Source organism: Ochotona curzoniae, unplaced genomic scaffold, assembly GCF_017591425.1.
Source record: "Ochotona curzoniae isolate NIBS_2020 unplaced genomic scaffold, NIBS_Ocur_1.0 contig_64, whole genome shotgun sequence".
Lineage (NCBI taxonomy): Eukaryota > Metazoa > Chordata > Mammalia > Lagomorpha > Ochotonidae > Ochotona > Ochotona curzoniae.
Genome location: NW_024466502.1, coordinates 28,717,161 through 28,736,646, shown reverse-complemented (window position 1 = coordinate 28,736,646; position 19,486 = coordinate 28,717,161). Strand labels below are relative to the sequence as shown.

The window sequence follows — 19,486 nt, the reverse complement described above, 5'->3', positions numbered from 1 at the left end:
GTGTGGAAACAATGGTATTACCCACTTTCCTGTAACCCTTGACCCTTAGTACCCAAAAGCAACTAAGTAAGATTAATAATAAAAAAAAAGTCAAAAATAAAGAAATAAATACTGTTTAAATAACAAAATAGTATTACTAAAACTTTGAAGGATGAATAAACCGTAGAATAGTTTTTAAGTAATGCATCAAATGTATATAATGTGGAAACTCTTTAGATACTGAATTGCCTCGCTTCAGTATTGGACAAGCCTGCCCTCGTGTCTTTTGTTGAAGTCATCAAAATCTCCAGGATAAGGACTACATTTCACACATTTTATCTAATTGTGGACTGCCCTGTAAACAATTTTTGGCTCATCAGATTGAAAGCATAAGTAATGTGTGCCAGTTGCTCAAGTTTCTTTAAATGACGGTCAACACGAACTTTTCCCCTTTTGTTTCCTTATTCTTGCTGCTGCTCTCTTCCTGGAGAAGTTCTGATGTCACGTGTGCCTAGGCAAGACTCACCTAAAATATCAACAGTGAGGTGGAAGTGGCCAGGATATCTGGGAACTCCTTGAAGAAGAGTTGCTATACCAACCCCGGAGCGAATACCTTAAAGTTTATTATGGAGGGGACCAGCACTGCAGCTTAGTGGCTAAAGTCCTTGCCTTACATGCTCCAGGATCTCAGATGGGCACCGGTTTGTATCCTGCCTGCCCCAATTCCCATCCAGCTCCTTGCATGTGGCCTGGGAAAGTGGTCAAGGACTGTCCAAACCCTTGGGCCTCTGCACCCATGCTGGAGACCTAGAAGATCCTGGCTCATGGCTTTGGATTGGCTTAGCTCCTGCCTTTGCAGCAACTTGGGGAGTGAATCAACGGAAAGAGAATCTTCCTCTAAGTCTCCCCTCCTCTCTGTATATCCGACTTTCCAATAAGAAATAAATAAATCTTGAAAATATTAAAAAATTTTAATATGGAATATATATATACATACATACTATAATTTGTTCATGTTTATGACCTTTTGAGTTTAGACCTTCAAATCAAACCAATTAAAATAGAGCTAGTAATGTTTCCATGCAGATAATATTATTCAGGTTAGTGCTACTAAAATGTGGTCTGCAACAAATTGTTTATATCTTTAACAAGATAATTAGAGAAAATAAACAATAAACATTAAGAAATGTATAAAAAAATTGAAATGACGTAATATCTTATTGGCTTTAATAAAATTATTTGTCTGCAATAATCTGAAATTATTTGAAGAGGAATTCTAATTATCAATAATTAGAAACTAAACAACATGGGAAGTTATTGTCATTTCCACTTATAAACAAATGTATGACAGAAGCCAGGCTTTACCTAGAGAAATGAAAATTATTAAAAAGACGTGAAAAGTCATTGCATGCCCTCTGAGAGTCTGCTGGCTCTAAAGGACAATCAGGGAACCCGTTTCAGGTACTCTTGAAATTTAATTTCCTAACTCAAACATATTCCAAAATCCACATATAGAAAGAGTCATGTATGAGTTTTCCTTCATCCATATACCAACACAGACTACTTCTGAAGAAAGGTTTATTTCCAGCTTAGGTTTTGACATGGTACTCTCCCACATCAATCAGTGTATCTGCTGACTAAATTCTGCAGTGTGACGTGTGTTCAGGGGTCTGATGTCCACAGCAAAAATCAGTCATGCCCGAGTTCTCACAACAAGAGACCAAGCCTCTTACGCTCGTTTTTCCATTACCTCCAGTCAATTGATGGTGTCTGGTGACCCCAAGCACAGCTCTCCTCACCTAGTCTGTCTGAACTGGCACACTATCCCATTTGGGAATGCCCTCACAGACAGAGCCAACATTATGCTTACAGGTGCAGAGAGAATTTCTAACTGTATAGTAATCTAGTCAAATTGACAGCTAAACTTAACCACCACATACACCCAGCTTTTAGACCAATCTTAAGACTACCAGAGGGGATCAGAGGTTTTTGCTACAGATTCTTTGCATTTCCATCACTCATCAGATGAGTGTGTCATGGTAAGCCGTATAGGAAAGAATTCTCTACCGCAGAAGAGGTTAACATCGCCTGCCCCCCCAAAATTGATTTAGTTATTAAATAACCTGTAATGGGTAAGGAAGAGAGAATGGGAGGAAGAGAAAATGAGAGGGAATCAAAGTTATAATTAATGGCTGTCTGTGTGGTGGTAACAGGGCATTGCAAAGGAAGGAGCGTCAGTAACCCAGTGCTTAGATTATTAAATGCTTGCATCATGCTTTAACAAAGAGAAAATAAAATTTGAAGATAATAATCACCATAGTTTCCCCTGAAATGATATTTACCAATAAACATTAAAAGCAAGAAATGCAGGCTGCAAAAGCAACAGAACTTCCCTATTCCTTGTTGTCCTGATTTCCCAGCAATGTGAGATTCATTCCAATTTTGTTGCTGTATTTATTGCTCAATTTTGTTTCTTTCTTATTTGCTATTGAAAATTACTTTATAAAATGTATCAAATATACAACTTAATGAGTATTTCAGCCTCTCTTTTTTATTGCCTACCATGAACAATGCAGCAAAAAAAAAAAAAAAAAAAAAGAGAGAGAGCTTTAGTATTACCTACTGCCACTTACAGATAAACCATGGTTTTGTTATTAGGGAGAATTGGATGTCTTTTCCAATCAGATATGAAGAGAATATAATTCTTCAGGTAAATAGCATTTAACTAAGAGAGAGTATAGATATAATTAAATCAGAATTCTCAAAACAGATGAAGCACTGATGTTTTCTCTATGAGCCAAACATAAACATATTGGAATGATAGTGATACATAACTGGGATTTTTTACAAATAGAAAAGAAATACATATAAAGGAAATTTAATTAAAATTAAATAATAATGTAATTATTGAATGTATCTGCTCATTGTTAATATGTATTTGCTTTGTTCTAAATAAATCGTAAGGATAAAATCTCATCTCACAGAAGGAAACTTGCTCCCATTTTAGACAGTTTTTAAAAGCAAGAACCAGACTACACAATTTTAAAAGAAACTAGACAGAATAAAACTATAACACCATAATAATAATAATAATAATAATAATAATAACCATGAAAACAGCATATTTAGAGAAACCAGTAATGAAAACTATGCATTTCTTTCTAGAACTTGTAGGAAGAGTCCTGGGAGAGGTAACATTGGATTTTTCATTTTAATTTATTTTTGTTTATTCATTTGAAAGGCAGAGTTGGGAGAGAGATCTCCCATCTGCTGGCTCGCTTCCCCAAATACCTCAACGCCTGCAAAATGTGGTGGATTAGGCTGAAGTAAGCAGCTGAGAAGTCAATCCAGGGCTCTATGTGAGAGAATGTTGCAGTATATGCAATCACTGCCTTAATCCTAATTAACTCTATTTTTAACTGTTTTCTATGTCAATACCAGTCAATTACACTAAAAGGAAAAACCAAAGCCTTCCCAAAACAATCCAATAAGATGCATCATATGTTGTTTTCTGTTGTTTGTAGAATTCAAGACAGTGAAGAAGCCTACAGCATTATTTAAAATTCTTCTGACTTCTCTAGTTTAGTATTCCAATAACAGTTTTGAAATATCCAATAGTCATAATCTCTTAAATTTAGTGCAAGAATTGACACACACACCACCACCACCTTCATTTAAGGTGTCTTTTAAATGTTTAATCTTATCCTTGGGGCGCCAGGACAACAGAGCTACTAAGGTTTTAGAGAAATGCCAGCAAGAACCACAGGCCATTTCTTAGATCCCTTAGATCTTGATTAACTCTGCTGGAGAGATGGAAGGTTACCTCTGAATATTTAAACACTGAACAACACTCATCTTGAATGAACAGCTTCTGACACTTGTACTTCATCTGAGCTCTACATTCCTGGAAGACAACTGCAAATCGTTGCCCTACCATCACATGTTCTGGGAATTGCGTGTTTCATCCTTCAAAGGAAACTATCAGCTTTCCCAAAATCCAAACCTCTTGGTTTTACTTTTGTATTTTACACAATCATTACAAATCAATATACAGTTTTTCTGTTTCAATAACCTAAACAAAGTCTCAGTAGATGTTCAGTAATTTTTCTTCTTTGGAAGAGCTTTTGATGAATTAGGTGAATAGTTTATTATTAAAGGTGAGGCAGAGTTTTGAAATGACAGAGAATTGCTTTATACCCTTGTTTTAATTTTTGATCTTTTTTATGTAGTGCTTTTGGAAAATAAACCTTTCTTTTGATGGCTGTCAAAATTTCTCCCCAACTCTACTACAAGCAAGACTGTTCACATAGTTTATGAAATCAGTTGGTGACATAGTTATTTTTCTAGTTAGTTTTCTTTCTGATGTATACACGGTGCTTTGTTAGAAGGCATGTGTTTCTCAGAAAATAAAATCAACAGAAGATGCACTTGTATCATCGCGTGTCTTGCAGTGATTTTCAAGTAGCAAACAATTTCTTACAGCTTGACACTTTTGAATTTTTCTAGAAATAATTACTATAGAGGGTTAACCTGTTTCTAGGGACTTGGTAAACAACTGTTTTTATTTGTTTGTTTCTAACATTTTCAGCTATTTACTATTGGCTACGCTTTGGGCTAAGTGGTTTAAATAATGTTTGCGATTAATCTTCTCAATTTAATGATAGATGACAAAAGTTAGGAATCAGAATTCTAAATAGTTTGCCTGAGATTCCACATCTGAAAAAAGCCATGTGTTCTGCAGATGCAATTTCTTCATACTATTGGATTGGCTCCAAAGATATGTGAACATATAAAATGATAAATATTAATTCATTCAGTCATTTTTACCACTTGTTTTTAAGGGCAGTTTGTAGTTCAAAAGAAAAGAAGTAGATTGGAAAATACAATATTCATTTTCTGGTGAAGTTTTACAGCAGAAAAATGTCCTAATATATTTTTTCAAGTTGGAGCTATTTGCCACTGTAAATGCAAGGTGTGGGTAAACAAGATTTTTGGACATCTGAAAACATTTAAGCATTAAAGTATTCTTTTGTAATAATTTCAGTATATTTCCTTTTGGGTATAGGGAATCAGGTTCGTGAAATTTTGAACATTCTCATCTCAACTCTGAATTATCAGTAAACAGAAAAAGGCTTATTCAAAATGATACTTGGGATGCCAGTTTGGCATAGCACCTTAAGCTGCTACTTGCAGTGCCAGGATCCCATATGGGCATGACTTCAAGAGCTAGCTGTTGGACCAGCAAAGCAGCTCCATGGTAATTCACTTGGGAAAGTAGTGGCGACTGGCCCAAGTACCTGGGCACCTGCACCCACGTGGGAGACCCAAAGAAACGGATGGATGCTGAGCAGCCTGGCTCACCCTTGTTTGTTGGTTATTTAGGGAGTAAATCAGCGCATGGAAGATCCCTATCTCTCCTTCTCTCTCTGTAACTCTGCCTTTTTTGATCAATAAAATAAAATTTCTCAAGTCTAAAAGAAAATGATACTGAACTATCTTAATATCAAATGTTATCTAGACAGGAAAGATGCATAACAATATTCATATACGTATTTTCAACAGATATTATAATTAGTGCTATGCTAATTATTAGATTCTAAAATGTTTGTGTGATAATGTAGCAGAATGTGAGCCATTTGTACAAAATAGAACTCAGTAAAGTAGACCAATTGCTTTGAATCTTGAAATTCTATCCTTAGTTACATAAAGTCAAAAAACTCATACAGAAGTGAATTAATGATACATGTCAAGATATTTTAGAAATAAACAACACACATATTTTTGTGTTTTTCAGTCAATGTGATTTCATGTTTGAGTAAAAGATTCTGAGTGGTTATATTCTTCATAAAATAAAGCTTCGAGTTCAAAAATAATTTTATTTAAAGTTGTAGAGCTGCATGACAGCAAATATAAAGTAATATTTCCAATGGGTTTGCAAATCAAGTTCAAAATGCTGGCAAATTCTTTAAGGAAGGAACTTTGATTAATACATAGTTACATAAATTTAAAAACATGAAAGTCACTTAAAACATCACTCCTATCATCATCTTGCTTGAACTCATAATTTAATTTAGAATTATAAATGTAATTTACTTTTATATCAAGTTGTTATGGATCTTTCCTTTAAACTACTTACACAATATATCCAATGTGCTACAATGTGTGGAAATACATATATGAATATACATATATATATGCGCATGTGTATGCATAGATATATATGTAATATATAATATACAATATTTAAAAAGAACCACTACTACAAGTGATATTTCTGGTTTCTTTTTCAGTACCTTCGTCATTTGCTTGTGATGAACATTTTGCTAATGCTCTATTTTAAGGTTTATTTATTATTTTTATTGGAGGGGCAGATACACAGAGAGAAAGAGATACAGAGAGAGAGCCACCATCTGCTGGTTCACTCCCAAAGCAGTCATAACAGCTGAACCTGAACCACCCTGAATCCAGGAGCCAGGAACCTCCCCTGAGTCTCCCACGTGGGTGTAGGGTCCCTAGGCCTTGGGCTGTCCACAGGCAGGATCTGGATGGGAAGTGAGGATTCCGGGGTTAGAACTGGTCTGCCCATATGGAATCCTGGTGTGTTCAAGGTGAGGATTTTAGACCTAGGCTACTGCACATAGTCCCTAATAGTGCTCTTTTAATGTGGATAGCCTTTCTGAATAGGAAAAAGGCTTTAAAAACTTCACTTTCCAAACAGTATCACATTCTACTCCATTAATGGTTTCATTGCTTCATAGAGAGACAATGGATAGAGATTAGAAGGCTGTTTACCAGACATGTTTAAGGAAGAATATTTATCCCCAGTGTCAGAAAAGTAGGGAAATGGTATTCTGATCTTCTTAAGGATTCGGAAATGATATCTGTGAGATCCTGTCCCTCAGATGTTCTCCCACAGTATCCTGGAAATGATTTTCTTGATATTGTTGGAGTATAATGTAATTGTGTTTAATTAGCTCCTTACTGCCAGTACTTTTGAGCTACATGGATGTAATTAATGTGCTCTAAGCCAAAGTGTCTGCTATGTATGACCCTCAAAACCTCTTGTTTTTTTACTTTAAGTTTCTTTAAGATTGTTTTCAAAGCTAAGGAGGATGCCTGCTCATGCAGGCCACCGATTAGGGTGGGGAGGCGCGAGGTGCAGAGGAAGGTGGGTCTGACAAATGTTTCATTTTCTCTCTCCCTCTTTTTATTTATTTATTTTTTTTATTCCTGTATTCACAAGGGGTTAGAGGGGAGCAGCATGTAGGGGGCGGGGGATATTGTCCCTTGCTGCCAACCAACTATATCAGCACCTCAGGATGAGGGAAGGCCACTTGATATCATCTTAGAGACCCCGACTCAGTGAGCAATGTTTCTAGGATGATGCTTGAATGTCTTTCATAGTTCTCAGATTTTTTTGACTTTGTCACTCTAGGCTTGAGAAAATCTTTCTAAGGTCCATTGGTTGACAAAGTCCACCTTAATGCATCCTCACACCCAGACACCTGCTGCCAAAGCTTAGCCAGAAGAGTTGTCCAACGTGTTCTGTTTTCCATCCTCTGAGGAGGTACTCGGCATTCACTGTTGGGCTAGATGATCTGACTCGTATGTCCACCGTGTGCTTCTGTCCTTTGAACAGGCATTAGCAACTGAGGAGGCCAAATGTTGACCCATGCACTCCAATTTGGACCACATATTTTGCGATTTTACCTGTGACTGGAGTTTAAGCCCAGAAGCAAAACCTTTTCTACATAAGTAATTTTTAAAAGCAGTTACACTGGGGCTACTAAAATATTATAGTATGCAAAGCTTCAACCTGAGGTGTATGCTAATTCATACAGACGCCAATTCTTGTCAAAGCTTCTCCAATTCCTTTACAGTTCCCTGCTCATTGCTTACGAACATGATGGAGGATGGCTCAGGTCCTTAGATCCTTACACGTACGTGGGAAACCCAGAAGAAGCTCCTGGCTTCAGATCAGTCCAGTAATAACCTTGTGGTCATTTGATCAGTGAACTAGTGCATGAAACATTTCTCTGTCATGTTATCTCTCCTTTTCTCTGTAACTCTACCTTTAAAAGAAAAATGAAATGAATCTTTTTAAAAAGCAGTTACAATTTCCCAATGTGCTTTTCTAAATATTTTAATATTTTGTATGCATTACTAATCTTAATTATCGTACATTTCCAAACATGAGAAAGTTGTCATTAAATTTTTCAATAATCAAAAGACACAAATACATCAAAAAAGTAAGTTGAAAATGACTCAGCATCCTTTATAAATGATTTATATGTGCACATGCATTTCTGAATTGATATCTGTGTGAATGTGTAACTTATAATTATTATGAATATCAAATGACAAAAACTTTAAACAATTTTTCTTGTACCAAGATAGTTAGCTTTATGCTTTAGCTATAGTTTACAGGATAGTGTAATATTTCACCTTTTGAAATTATTTAGAATAATTTTAAGTAAAGGTATTATTGGGGCCAGCGAGGTAGCTTAGCGGCTAAAGTCCTTGCCTTACACATGCCAGGATCCCATATGGGCGCTGGTTCCAATCCTGGCAGCCCTGATGTCCAGCCAGCGTCCTTCTTTTGGCCTGGGAAGGCAGTTGAAGACAACCCAAATCTGTGGGACCCTGCACTGCCATGGGAGACCCTGAAGAATCCCCTGGCTCTTGGCTTTGGATTCGCTCAGCTCTGGCCATTGCAGTTGCTTGAGAAGTGAATCAACGGACGGAAGATGTTCCTGTCACTCCTCCTCTCTGTATATCTGATTTTCCAATTAAAAAATAAATAAATAAAAATAAATAAATAAATATTGGAAAGTCAGATATACAGAGAGGAGGAGAGACAGAAAGGAAGATCTTCCATCGATGATTCACTCCCCAAGTGAGTGTAACAGCCAATGCTATGCCAATCCAAAGCCAGGAGCCAGGAACTTCTTCCTGGTCTCCCACGCAGGTGCAGGGTCCCAAAGCTTTGGGCCATCCTAGACTGCTTTCCCAGGACACAAGCAGAGAGCTGGATGGGAAGTGGAGCCGCTGGGATTAGAACTGGCTCCCATATGGGTCCCAGAACGTTCAAAGCAAGGAATTTAGCCGCTAGGCCACGCTGCGGGGCCCCAATAAATCTTTTTCTTAAAGATACTTGCATCTTTGTAGGCAGCAAATAAATGAAAATTGCCTTCAATATTAATTTAAACTTCATTTTCTCTTATTTTTACTGCAATTTCCATCCCTAAATGCCATGCATGTTTTTTATTGAGTGACAGGGTATTATATTTCAAAAAGGAATTCCTGGGCCTGCTTTGTGGCATAGCGGGTAGAGCTGCTGCCTGTGGTGGGCAGCAGTTTGTGACCCAGTTGTTCCATTTTTGATCCAAGTTTCAGCAAATAATTTGGGGAAAGCAGTGGAAGATGACTGAAGGATTTGGGAGCCTGCTGTTGATGAGGGAGAACCAGAGAAGCGCCTGGCACCTGGCCTCAGTCTGGCCCAGATCTGGTCATTGTGGATTTTTGGAGAGTGAATCAATGAGTAGAAAACACATTCTCTTCTTATTTCTCCCTAACTTTTTCAAATAAATAAATAAATATTATTAATATAATTTTTCATGATATCTGTCATAGGTATGGAGATTCTCCCATCACTCCCCCTTTTCTCTCCCCACCACTATGTTCCCATACGTTATTACAGCAGTATAATCCTTCAGCAACAGTCATAAGTCCAAGATTCTAATATTTTTGTGTTTCATGGCATTGTAGGTATAGACAGTGGTAAAAAGTCTAATATGCTATTGTTAAAGTATATTTAACACTTCAACTTGGAGTCCTCTTTAATTGGGAGTAGAGTTGCAAATAAATATTTTTTAAAGGAATTCTATATAAGATCATGTGTATACAGCAAATTCAGCATTGTATTTTAACCTGTACTAAGTATTATTTATAAAACTATAATTGTTGTATCATGTTTTTACCTATTAGTTATGCTTTAAAAATTTTCCAAATAAGTTTCTTGGTTGTTCAAATCATGATTTTGATTCAAGTCAAAATTTTAATCTAGATGACAGACATATCTCAAAAGACCAGAGTGAGTTTCTTTTTTTTTTTTTTTCTTAAATTCTTTTCCAAATGTTTATATATCTAAAAGGCAGACAAGGGATAGTGAAACAAAGGGATCTTTCCAATGGTCACACCACCAGGGCAGACTCAGGGCAGACTCAGGCAGAAGTCTAAGCCAGGAGCTTCATTCAGGTTTCCCATGTAGGCACAGGTGCCCAAGCACTAGTGCCATCCTCTGCTGCTTTATCAGGCACATTACCAAGGAGCTGGCTAGGAAGTGGAGTGAAATGGTGAAATAGTTCTCAGTGTTGGGTGCCAGCGTTATAAGCAGACACCTAATTTATTGTGCCACGACCCAGGCCACAGTATTTATTCTCTTAATCAATTTAGTATCCAGGTGAAAGTTACACATATCTTCCTTTGGATTTTACTTTTTTCCCCTTCTTTGTGATATTTTATTTATTTATTTTTGCTGTTGTTGTTTTCATTTTCAATGTTATGGTACAATTTCAAAGGGTCTTGGGATTTCCTCCTACCCCAAATTCCCACCCCCTCCAGCTGATTTTCTCCATATTGTTACAATAGTGTAGTGCTTCACACGCAGTTGCCAGTTTTTCTTTCAAATTAAAATTCTTCAAAATTTACTTTTTCTTTAAAAGTAATTCTGTTATTTAATTTTTAGGTGAAGTGATGTAAAGCACAAAAGCAAGTCCTGCTTTTATCTGTATCAAGGTTTGAAGGTTACTGTACAAAAAAAAAACACTAACCTATATGCTGCGTTTCTTTTATTAGGGTCACAATGAAAACTAAAACTATTTGTCAAGTATTCTAAAATTTTGTGACGTTACTGAAGATAAATGACATTGAAGATACATCAAAGTAATATAAAAACTGAGCAATGTCTCAGAAAAACAAATCGCATTGATGCTGTTTTCCGTGCTTTCTGTATTCAGAATCACATTATTCACAAATATAACAAGTCCCATATCTAACACCAAAGTTTCCTCGAAGTGGGGTGCTCAGAAGGGATAGCTAAATTATCAGCTGGCAAAGTCAATTTTCAAGAATGTTGAATTGGAGTCATGAGTTGTCAGTAAGGGTAGGAACTAATTTAAGTTGTGGCATTTGTGGATAATTTCTTTTTCAGAAAAAAATGACACAATGATATCACTTTCCCAACCTCATAGCATAGCTGTGAGGATCATCTCATGTGTGAAAAACACCTGTGTGGAGAGGATAAACCTCACAGGACAAATGCTCATGTCTCTCTTCACTTCTTACTGCTCACACCAGGTTAATTTAATAGTTGCATCTTATCTTGAACTAGTTCAGTTCATCCTTGTTAATGTTCATAAGAGTTTATTTTAACAATATGAGTAATAATAGCCACTTATAAAGTATGAGATGAATTTTTAGTCAAAAGGGCTTGTTAAACCTAATGGACAACGTTTTTAAGATAAACTGGTGTGGCTTCAAATTTTGACATAACCAAATTAATATCAAACATTTGCTATGGATTTTACAGCACAGTTGGTCTACTGTGTGAAATAATTGAGTGAAATAGGATCTGTATAACATTTATATGTGTGTGTGCTATACCTGCATATCCTATGATTTCCTCAGATTACATTCTTGACAATAGATATCCAGGATCAAATAAATGGCCCGTTTACTTAGTGTCAGAGACTTTGTTAACTTACTGTGCTCAGTTTCATTAGTCAGTCTCACAGTGCTTTGCACACAAAATACTGGTTATATTTTTCTTGAATAGATTGTACACAGACAGAAACATGCGCATATTACTAAAGCAGGTTGGAAACAAAATTCCTAAATATTTTTTGAAATCTAAATCCCAAATATTCTGACATTATAAGCCTTGTTGGAAAATCATAAAAAGGCTAAGAAAAACAAAGGTATTTCTAGATTGAGCTGGATGGAATCTGGGCCTCAAAAAAGTTAGCTGGAAGATGATAGATAGAAATATAGATAGATAGATACATAGATACATAAATAAATAAATATAAAGATACAGATAGATATAGCTAATAGACACAAAACATACAGACAGACACAGCACATTACACATAAAATGATAGAAGTTTTGAGTGGAACAGACACTTGAAGTCAATCTTGGCAAATATTAGAGACAGAACATAACAAGACAAAAAATAAATAGAGACAAGAAACAACAAGAAAGAGATATGAGCCAGGAGCCTCTTCCAGGTCTCCCACGTGGATGCAGGGTCCCAAGGCTTTGGGCCGTCTTCGACTGCTTTCCCAGGCCACAGGCAGGGAGCTGGATGGGAAGTGGTGCCACATGGTAAGAACCAGCACCCATATGGGATCCCAGCACATGCAAGGTGAGGTCTTTAGCCGCTAGGCTATTGTGCTGGCCCTATTAATTCTCTTTTCATGAATGCTCAGCATATAATCATTATGCATTTTTGGAATACATAATTCAGAGTCATTTTTCGTGTTTTATTAAAATTTTATTTTGGGGGAGTCCAGCATGGTGGCTTATCACCATCCTTCCATATAGTTACATTCCATATGGGTGATGGCTTGTGTGTCTTGACTATTCCACTTGCAATCCAGCTCTCTGCTTATGCCTTTGCAAAGTAGCAAAGCATTGCCCAAGGTCCTGGACCTGGCCAGGAAAAACCTCCTGGCTCCCAGCTTTGGATCAGCTCAGGTCTGCCCATGCGGCCATTTGGGGAGTGAAATGACAGTTGGACGATCTCTGACTTTCCTTCTCTCTATGTAAAACTCACCTTTTCAAATACAAACAAATCAACTCTTAAAAACCATTTTTATTTCATGGCTTAGGTATATAACATAAGCTCAAGATTGCCTTTTTTTTCTTTTGATGAACTATAAAGTTGATACAGTTTTAAAATGAATGCTACTCCAGAATAGCTTTCTAGATTTCATGTTTTTTGCTTCTAACCCAGTCATTTTGCCAGACAGAAGCACATAGTCTGCCCAGATTTCTCAGGATTCTACTGTTTTTGTATAATGTGGATTTTCTGCGCAGAAACCAGCATGGCTGGGTGCAAATCAACAGCCTCAGATTCTCTCGGGCAGAGTGAGAAAATGTACTTTCAAACAACAACATAAAAATGTAATTATCATCACCAAGTAGTTAGCTTTCCTTTTTCTGCTTTGCAAGATTTTATCTTTTTTTTTAATATTATGACCGTTCTTTCTTATTTTCCTTTTTCCTTCCTTCCTTCCTTTCTTCCTTCCTTCCTTCCTTCCTTCCTTCCTTCCTTCCTTCCTTCCTTCCTTCCTTCCTTCCTTCCTTCCTTCTTTCCCTCTTTCTTCTTAAAAAATTTATTCATTTCATTGGAAAGGCAAATCTACAGAGAGGAGAGACCGAGAGGAAGATCTTCCATCCGCTGGTTCACTCCCCAAGTAGCAGCAACTGCTGGAGCTAAGCCAATGAAAAGCCAGGAGCTGGAGGCTTCTTCCCAGTCTCCCACATGAGTGCAGGGTCCCAAGGCTTTGAATGATCTTCTACTGCCTTCCCAAGGCAGAAGCAGGAAGATGCATGGGACGTGTGGCAGATGGGAAGTGAACTGGCTCCCATAGGGGATCCCAGCGGTTGTAAGGCCAGGATTTAGCCACTAGGCTATCACACCAGGCCCATGATTGCATTTCTTAATGGTGTGATATTATGTCATAGCCCAGCATTTTATTTTGTTGCTTGATTTACTTATCATACTTTTGTATAAACCATATGTTTCCATAAGATTTCCTGCACAGTTTAAGAATCTGTTTTCTCTGGGAATGTACCCACTTCACTTAACAATGAAGTTTTATTCTCTTTTGACTTTAATAGTGAAAACAAGACATCAAGGCAATCAAAGGACAAAGTCAAGCTTTAATTAATGTGGACAATTAATACTGCAATTTCTTGAACATTTGATCATTGTAGTAGTCTGCTAGAGCTGACAGAATGGAATACCAAGTGATAGATGGCATTAATAACCAAAATTTATTTTTTACAGTCCACAGGCTAGAAATCTCAGATCAAAGTCTTGCAGCACTGGGCTTGTGATGTACATTTTTGTCTTGTCTTGGAGATGGCCCTTTCTTCACTTGACCTGTCTCTGAATGCAAACATGAATGGAATGCGCTTCCTGTCGTGTTTGCTGATATGGCTCTTAATATGATCAGTTATGGGATCATCCATTTAGAAATCATTTTACCATAATTCCTTTCTTAGAGCCCACATTAACAAACACAGCCACTCTGGCAGTTATGACTTCATTGTACAATTTGCAAGGATACAAACATTCAGTCCATGACACTGGTATAGGAAGCACCTAACTTTAGGAAGAATTCTTGTAATGGTCAAGGCAAAAAACAAAATAGGATTATTTCAAAAATTCATAATAATCCCAAATGTATAATTATTCTAGGAACTCCGCACAGTGAATTGTCATTTAAAATCACAGTTTTTTGAAATGATGAAAGGTTGAATTTCAGCAATGTTGAAATTATGGTAGGCCTTGAAACTTTAAATATATACATGTCAAATCCTCACTTTGGTCTCCAAGATGCTATCTTGAAACATCCATGTACATTGATTCAATGAATCAAATGTTGTGAAGAAATAACACTTAGCCTATTAAAAAATGGAGTATCTTCCCCCCAAAATAGAGTATTCTACCTTGAATTTTCTTTTAAAGATAGCCACCAATTGTCTAATATATTTGGAATTATTATCTACTGATAACCATTTCATGATAATAAAACAGTACTTAATTCTACAAACTATACAGGTAAATAAATGGAGAGAAATATATTAATGTGCAAATAGAGAGATGTTTATATTCAGAACAGAATAATTATAATCAGTATGAAGCTAGATATTTATTCTGCATCTACTTTTGAATAGGAAGGTGCATGCAGAAAAATCAGAAATTTACTGACAGAGTGCTTGTTCATTTATGATTCTTACTCTGTATCCTGAGATTAACACAGAACAGCTTTCCCATCTATATGCTACATAATAGATTGATATTCTCATGGAACATGGAAAACAGTCTAAACTGTACACAGAGCATTATAAATATTAGCATTTTGAATAATCATGAATGGAAAAAGGATGGTTCATGTGACATTAATATTAAAATACGTTTCTTTCTGCTCTAGACATTTACAAAATGTTAATTTAGTTTGGCACATGCAGTAACTCGCAGTAAATTAACATCTGATTACAAAGGATACACATTCTTCAATTTTAAAAATGGAATAAAGAATGCCTGAGAGAAAGAAATAGCAAAAAGGAAAGAGTCCTGCTTAGTTTGATTACAGGTAATACACACCCCTCGATTGAAAAATAAGATACACAACGCAGGAAAACTGAGAAGGAGCTGAATTATCAGCGGAGCAGCAAACCAGTGCTCACATGGGATGCACAAGTCTTAACCTGCTCTGCTATAGCAATGCTCCACCTTCTTTCGTTTTAATGGATAATACTTTGTACTTGCCCAGTTCACTGGATCATTGTCTTTTATTAACCAATTCTAGAATATTATTTAAGCATAGATTTAAAAAATTGTAGAGTAAAGGTTATTTAAAAATCAGGGTTGTTTTTTTTCTGGCAATTACACTGAGACTAGGAGAAACTTATTAACACAGGCTTTAAAATACACACATCCTGAACTTTGTTTATATTTGTATTTTGAATATGCAGTGCCAAAAATTTTTCATTTATAATATTTCAAGTGATGCTAATATCTTAAGAAGAAAATATCACAAAAGTTCCTTTAAAAAAGAAGTTGAGACAGTAGGCCCTGCCAGTTTTATGTCTTGCTTTAAAATACATTCTGCATGTGTAGTATTTTAATACATTTTAAGAAACGAATTTTGATAAACATTTTGTTTATTTTCAGACTGCAAAATTATACCTAGATCTTTTCTTTCCCCCCAAATTGTTTGTGAAATAGGATTTAAGAATAAAATTGTTTATTGAAATTCACAGCAAATGATATCCGTTTTTGATTATTGGTTATCAGTTTCTCACTGTTTTCTTCCAACAGATTGAATACACAAACTATAGAATGTGAGAAAATATTAGTGTAAGCCAAATATAAAATGAATTTCTACAAAATAACAATAAAATCAATAACCCAATTTTAAGATGGACACAATATTTGCATTTATATTTCTCCAAGTCAATATGGAAATTGCTAGCAAGTACATGAAAAGATGTTCAAAATTACTAATAATCAAGAGAATCTGAATCAAAATTATAAAATAGCTACCATTTTGGACGCATTAGGATGGTCATCACCAAAAAATATCAATAAGCATTTTTTAAAAACCCTGAAAATAAGTGTTTTTGAGACTGTGGAGTAATTGGAATCTAGTTGGTGGTAATATAAATGGTTCATATCCTATGAAAACATTAATGAAGATTTTTCAGAAAATAATCATAGGCAGGCAAGTACCTGGTTGATCATACAGTTAAGACTTGCTTAAGATGTCTGCATCCCATATTAGAGTGTTTGAGCGCGAGTCTAAGCTCTTGTCTCTGACTCTAGCTTCCTGATAATGTATACCCTGGAATTCCAATATTCAAATATTTGTTACCCTGCAGACAACGTGAGAGACCTGAATCAAGGATCCAACTCACAGACTGAACCTGGCCCAATATCCGCCTTTGTGGGCATTTTGACAGTGAGTCAGTGGAGGGTAGATTTTCTCCCTTTATCTCATTCTCTCTCTGCCTCTCTCTCCTTACACAAGTAAAATTTAAAAATAAGTAAATAACATTGGAATTATCATATGATCCAGGAATTACACTTATGGATTTAACTCAAAATAACTGAAAATAGATTCTTGAAGAAATATTTACATTCAGTATTCAGAACAGTATTATTCACAAAAAAAATGATGCAGGTAATCCAATCTCCAAGGACAGAAGAATTAATAAGCAAAATATAGTTTAATATGTAATTGAATATTATTCAACTTGCAGGGAAGAATATTCTGCAACACGCTACAACATAAACATTGACATGGTAATACTGATCATTCACCAGAAGATAAATGCTGTATTATTGCAGCTACATAAGCAATCTAGAGTAGTTAAATGAACTAACTACATTATTAGTTGCAGGGACTGGTGAGTGAGGAAGATGAAGAGTTACTGTAAGTACAGAGTTATGGTTTTCCAAGCTTGAAGAACTCTGGAAAGCGGTTACATAACTGTGTATATATACATAACACAGCTGATCTGTACAGTTACAAATAATATTTTCACTGAACATTATACATTATTTAACCACAATTTTAAAATAACTTGTAACAACAGCAGCTTTTATTTAATAATGTGTGTCTAAGAAATTTGATCATAAAGTGCATCTTACATTGACTAAACATAAAAGGAGGAACTTACTTGCCTTTTCTAGATCCTGCACACTTTCTAGGAATCTTGTGTGATTGTTTTGTAAGAACTAAGGCTGCCTCAACTGAACAACCATAGGAAAAAAACCAGCAATTAAAATTGCATTATATGTCAGCATGGTATTGCACGTAGGATGAAATGTAGTTACACTTTGACAGGAATATATACTTCTTTATTTTGAAAAGCAAAAAGAAATTGTCTGTCTCTTCAATACTCCTGTGCATTTTTGAGTTGGATATAAATTTTTTAAATATTCAAAAAAAACACACTGGTGAAAGTAAATGTATCATTTATCAATTTTTTTAAAAAAATTCACATGAATCTTTTTACTAAGGATATTGTATAATGCTTGTATTTTATGCTTTAAGCAATTAAATACATTTTTCCTAAAATAATGTACATGCTAACATAATAAGTTTAAAAGTGGGTAATGAGAATCTGAATTCTGTCTTGCTTCTAGCAACAATCCTAAACACTCCAATTTAATGGAGTATATATTTCTCTCTGAAAGTTCTAAGTCTTTTTAGTAATAAAATTTTAAAGGTCTTCAACATGCAATGAATATATATATATATATATATAGTAGCATTCAGAATAACTAGCTTCATGCTTACACTGAACTCAACCTCAGGCAAATGCCCATAACAATTCCTATCCTTTGGCTCAGTGTTTTCAGAACACAAAGCGATGTGGGAAGCCGAGCAAAGGCAGTCCTTTATGTCTGGCAGCTTCACAGGTTAATATGGTTACAATAAAATTCAACCATCATCTCTGAAATATGTTGGTTTGACTAGCAGGACAGTTTGATTTCTGAATGCAAGACATAAGGGTGAATCTGTTTCTCTACTTGTTCTAAAAGCTTAGAAAAATGAGGAGGAAGCAGATTTATTTCAATAAAAGCATTGTGTTTCCTCTTATGATCATATCTGATTAGGAAAACAGTAAGCTAATCAGATTTTCTCAGATGAAATATCATGTTTTCTACTCTAGGCAACCTGCTATGTATTACCATAGAGTACAGAACAATTGAATGAGTTGGAGGCATGAAATGACTGATGTCACAAACACTGGTTTCTCCTTTGAACTGCTCAAAAAAAAAAAAAAAGTAAGCCTTTGGTAACTCTAGTTTTTGTATGCTACAATACAAAGCAAATAACCAATAACCATTCTTTAACTGGCACATGGCCGAATTCTGTTCCTCTATTAGCTTTATATTTTCCTCTTTCCTGTAATTCTGTTTGATTTTTGACCTCTCTAGGTATCAGTAGGTAAAACCACATACATCCTTGCTCTTGAAGAGTCTTCACCTCATGAAGTTCTTTCTTGTCATATGATATAAAAATAACCACTTCAGCAAATGAAATACATCCAAATGAAATGATTTAAGTCAAGGTTGTTTGATAACCACTACACAGGCACCTGCTCTTCCAATATTCAAGGAAGCCATCTGTTGAAAAAGGAAACAAAAGTTCGAAAAAATTTTTAGGGTCATCCAAAAATATGTGAATTAGAATATGTTTCAATTGCTCCTATGCATGACAGCCATGAAAATATCTGCATATATTTTCTCATTGTAGCCACAGCCACAGCAAATACAGTTAAAATGCAAATAATGATGATTACATGCTAAAAGGCAATGATTTGCATATCAAAACTTAAAAGTTGCAGTAAAAGTAATTGGTACATCAATTAATATTAATAAAAGTTAGTAATGAAATATTTACTTTCACAAACATGAACTTGCTGTACAAAAGTTTGTAAGAAAGATTTACTCTGTAACTGTCCGAACACTTTTGTGAAAATATTTAATACTGACTTGTGAGGGAATATTTTTCAAAACAGCTATTACACTAACTACAGTCATATTGAAGTTATTTCCCCAGATATTCATGAATGAAATATTGTTCATAAATTCTAGACAGACATATAATGAAAGAACTTCAATATTTTGTCACAAATGGTGTATATATTACAACTGATTTGAGACTAATTAAAATTTTTCACTTTATGATAATTATTGAA

The 19,486-nt window shown here is 35.4% G+C and overlaps 1 protein-coding gene across 2 annotated transcripts in view; it reads right to left on the bottom strand.

Annotated features, from left to right (window-relative positions):
- Positions 1–17,749: 17,749 nt before the first annotated feature.
- Positions 17,750–19,486, bottom strand: part of KLHL1 (kelch like family member 1) — a 206,694-nt gene continuing 204,957 nt past the window's right edge. Inside the window, exon 11 of one of the 2 annotated variants that reach the window (XM_040991032.1) lies at positions 17,750–18,911. In XM_040991032.1, coding sequence (XP_040846966.1) covers positions 18,852–18,911 — 60 coding nt within the window. In that variant the 3' untranslated portion in view covers positions 17,750–18,851. The remainder of the gene's footprint in view (positions 18,912–19,486) is intronic. The other variant, XM_040991033.1, reaches the window with a different exon arrangement.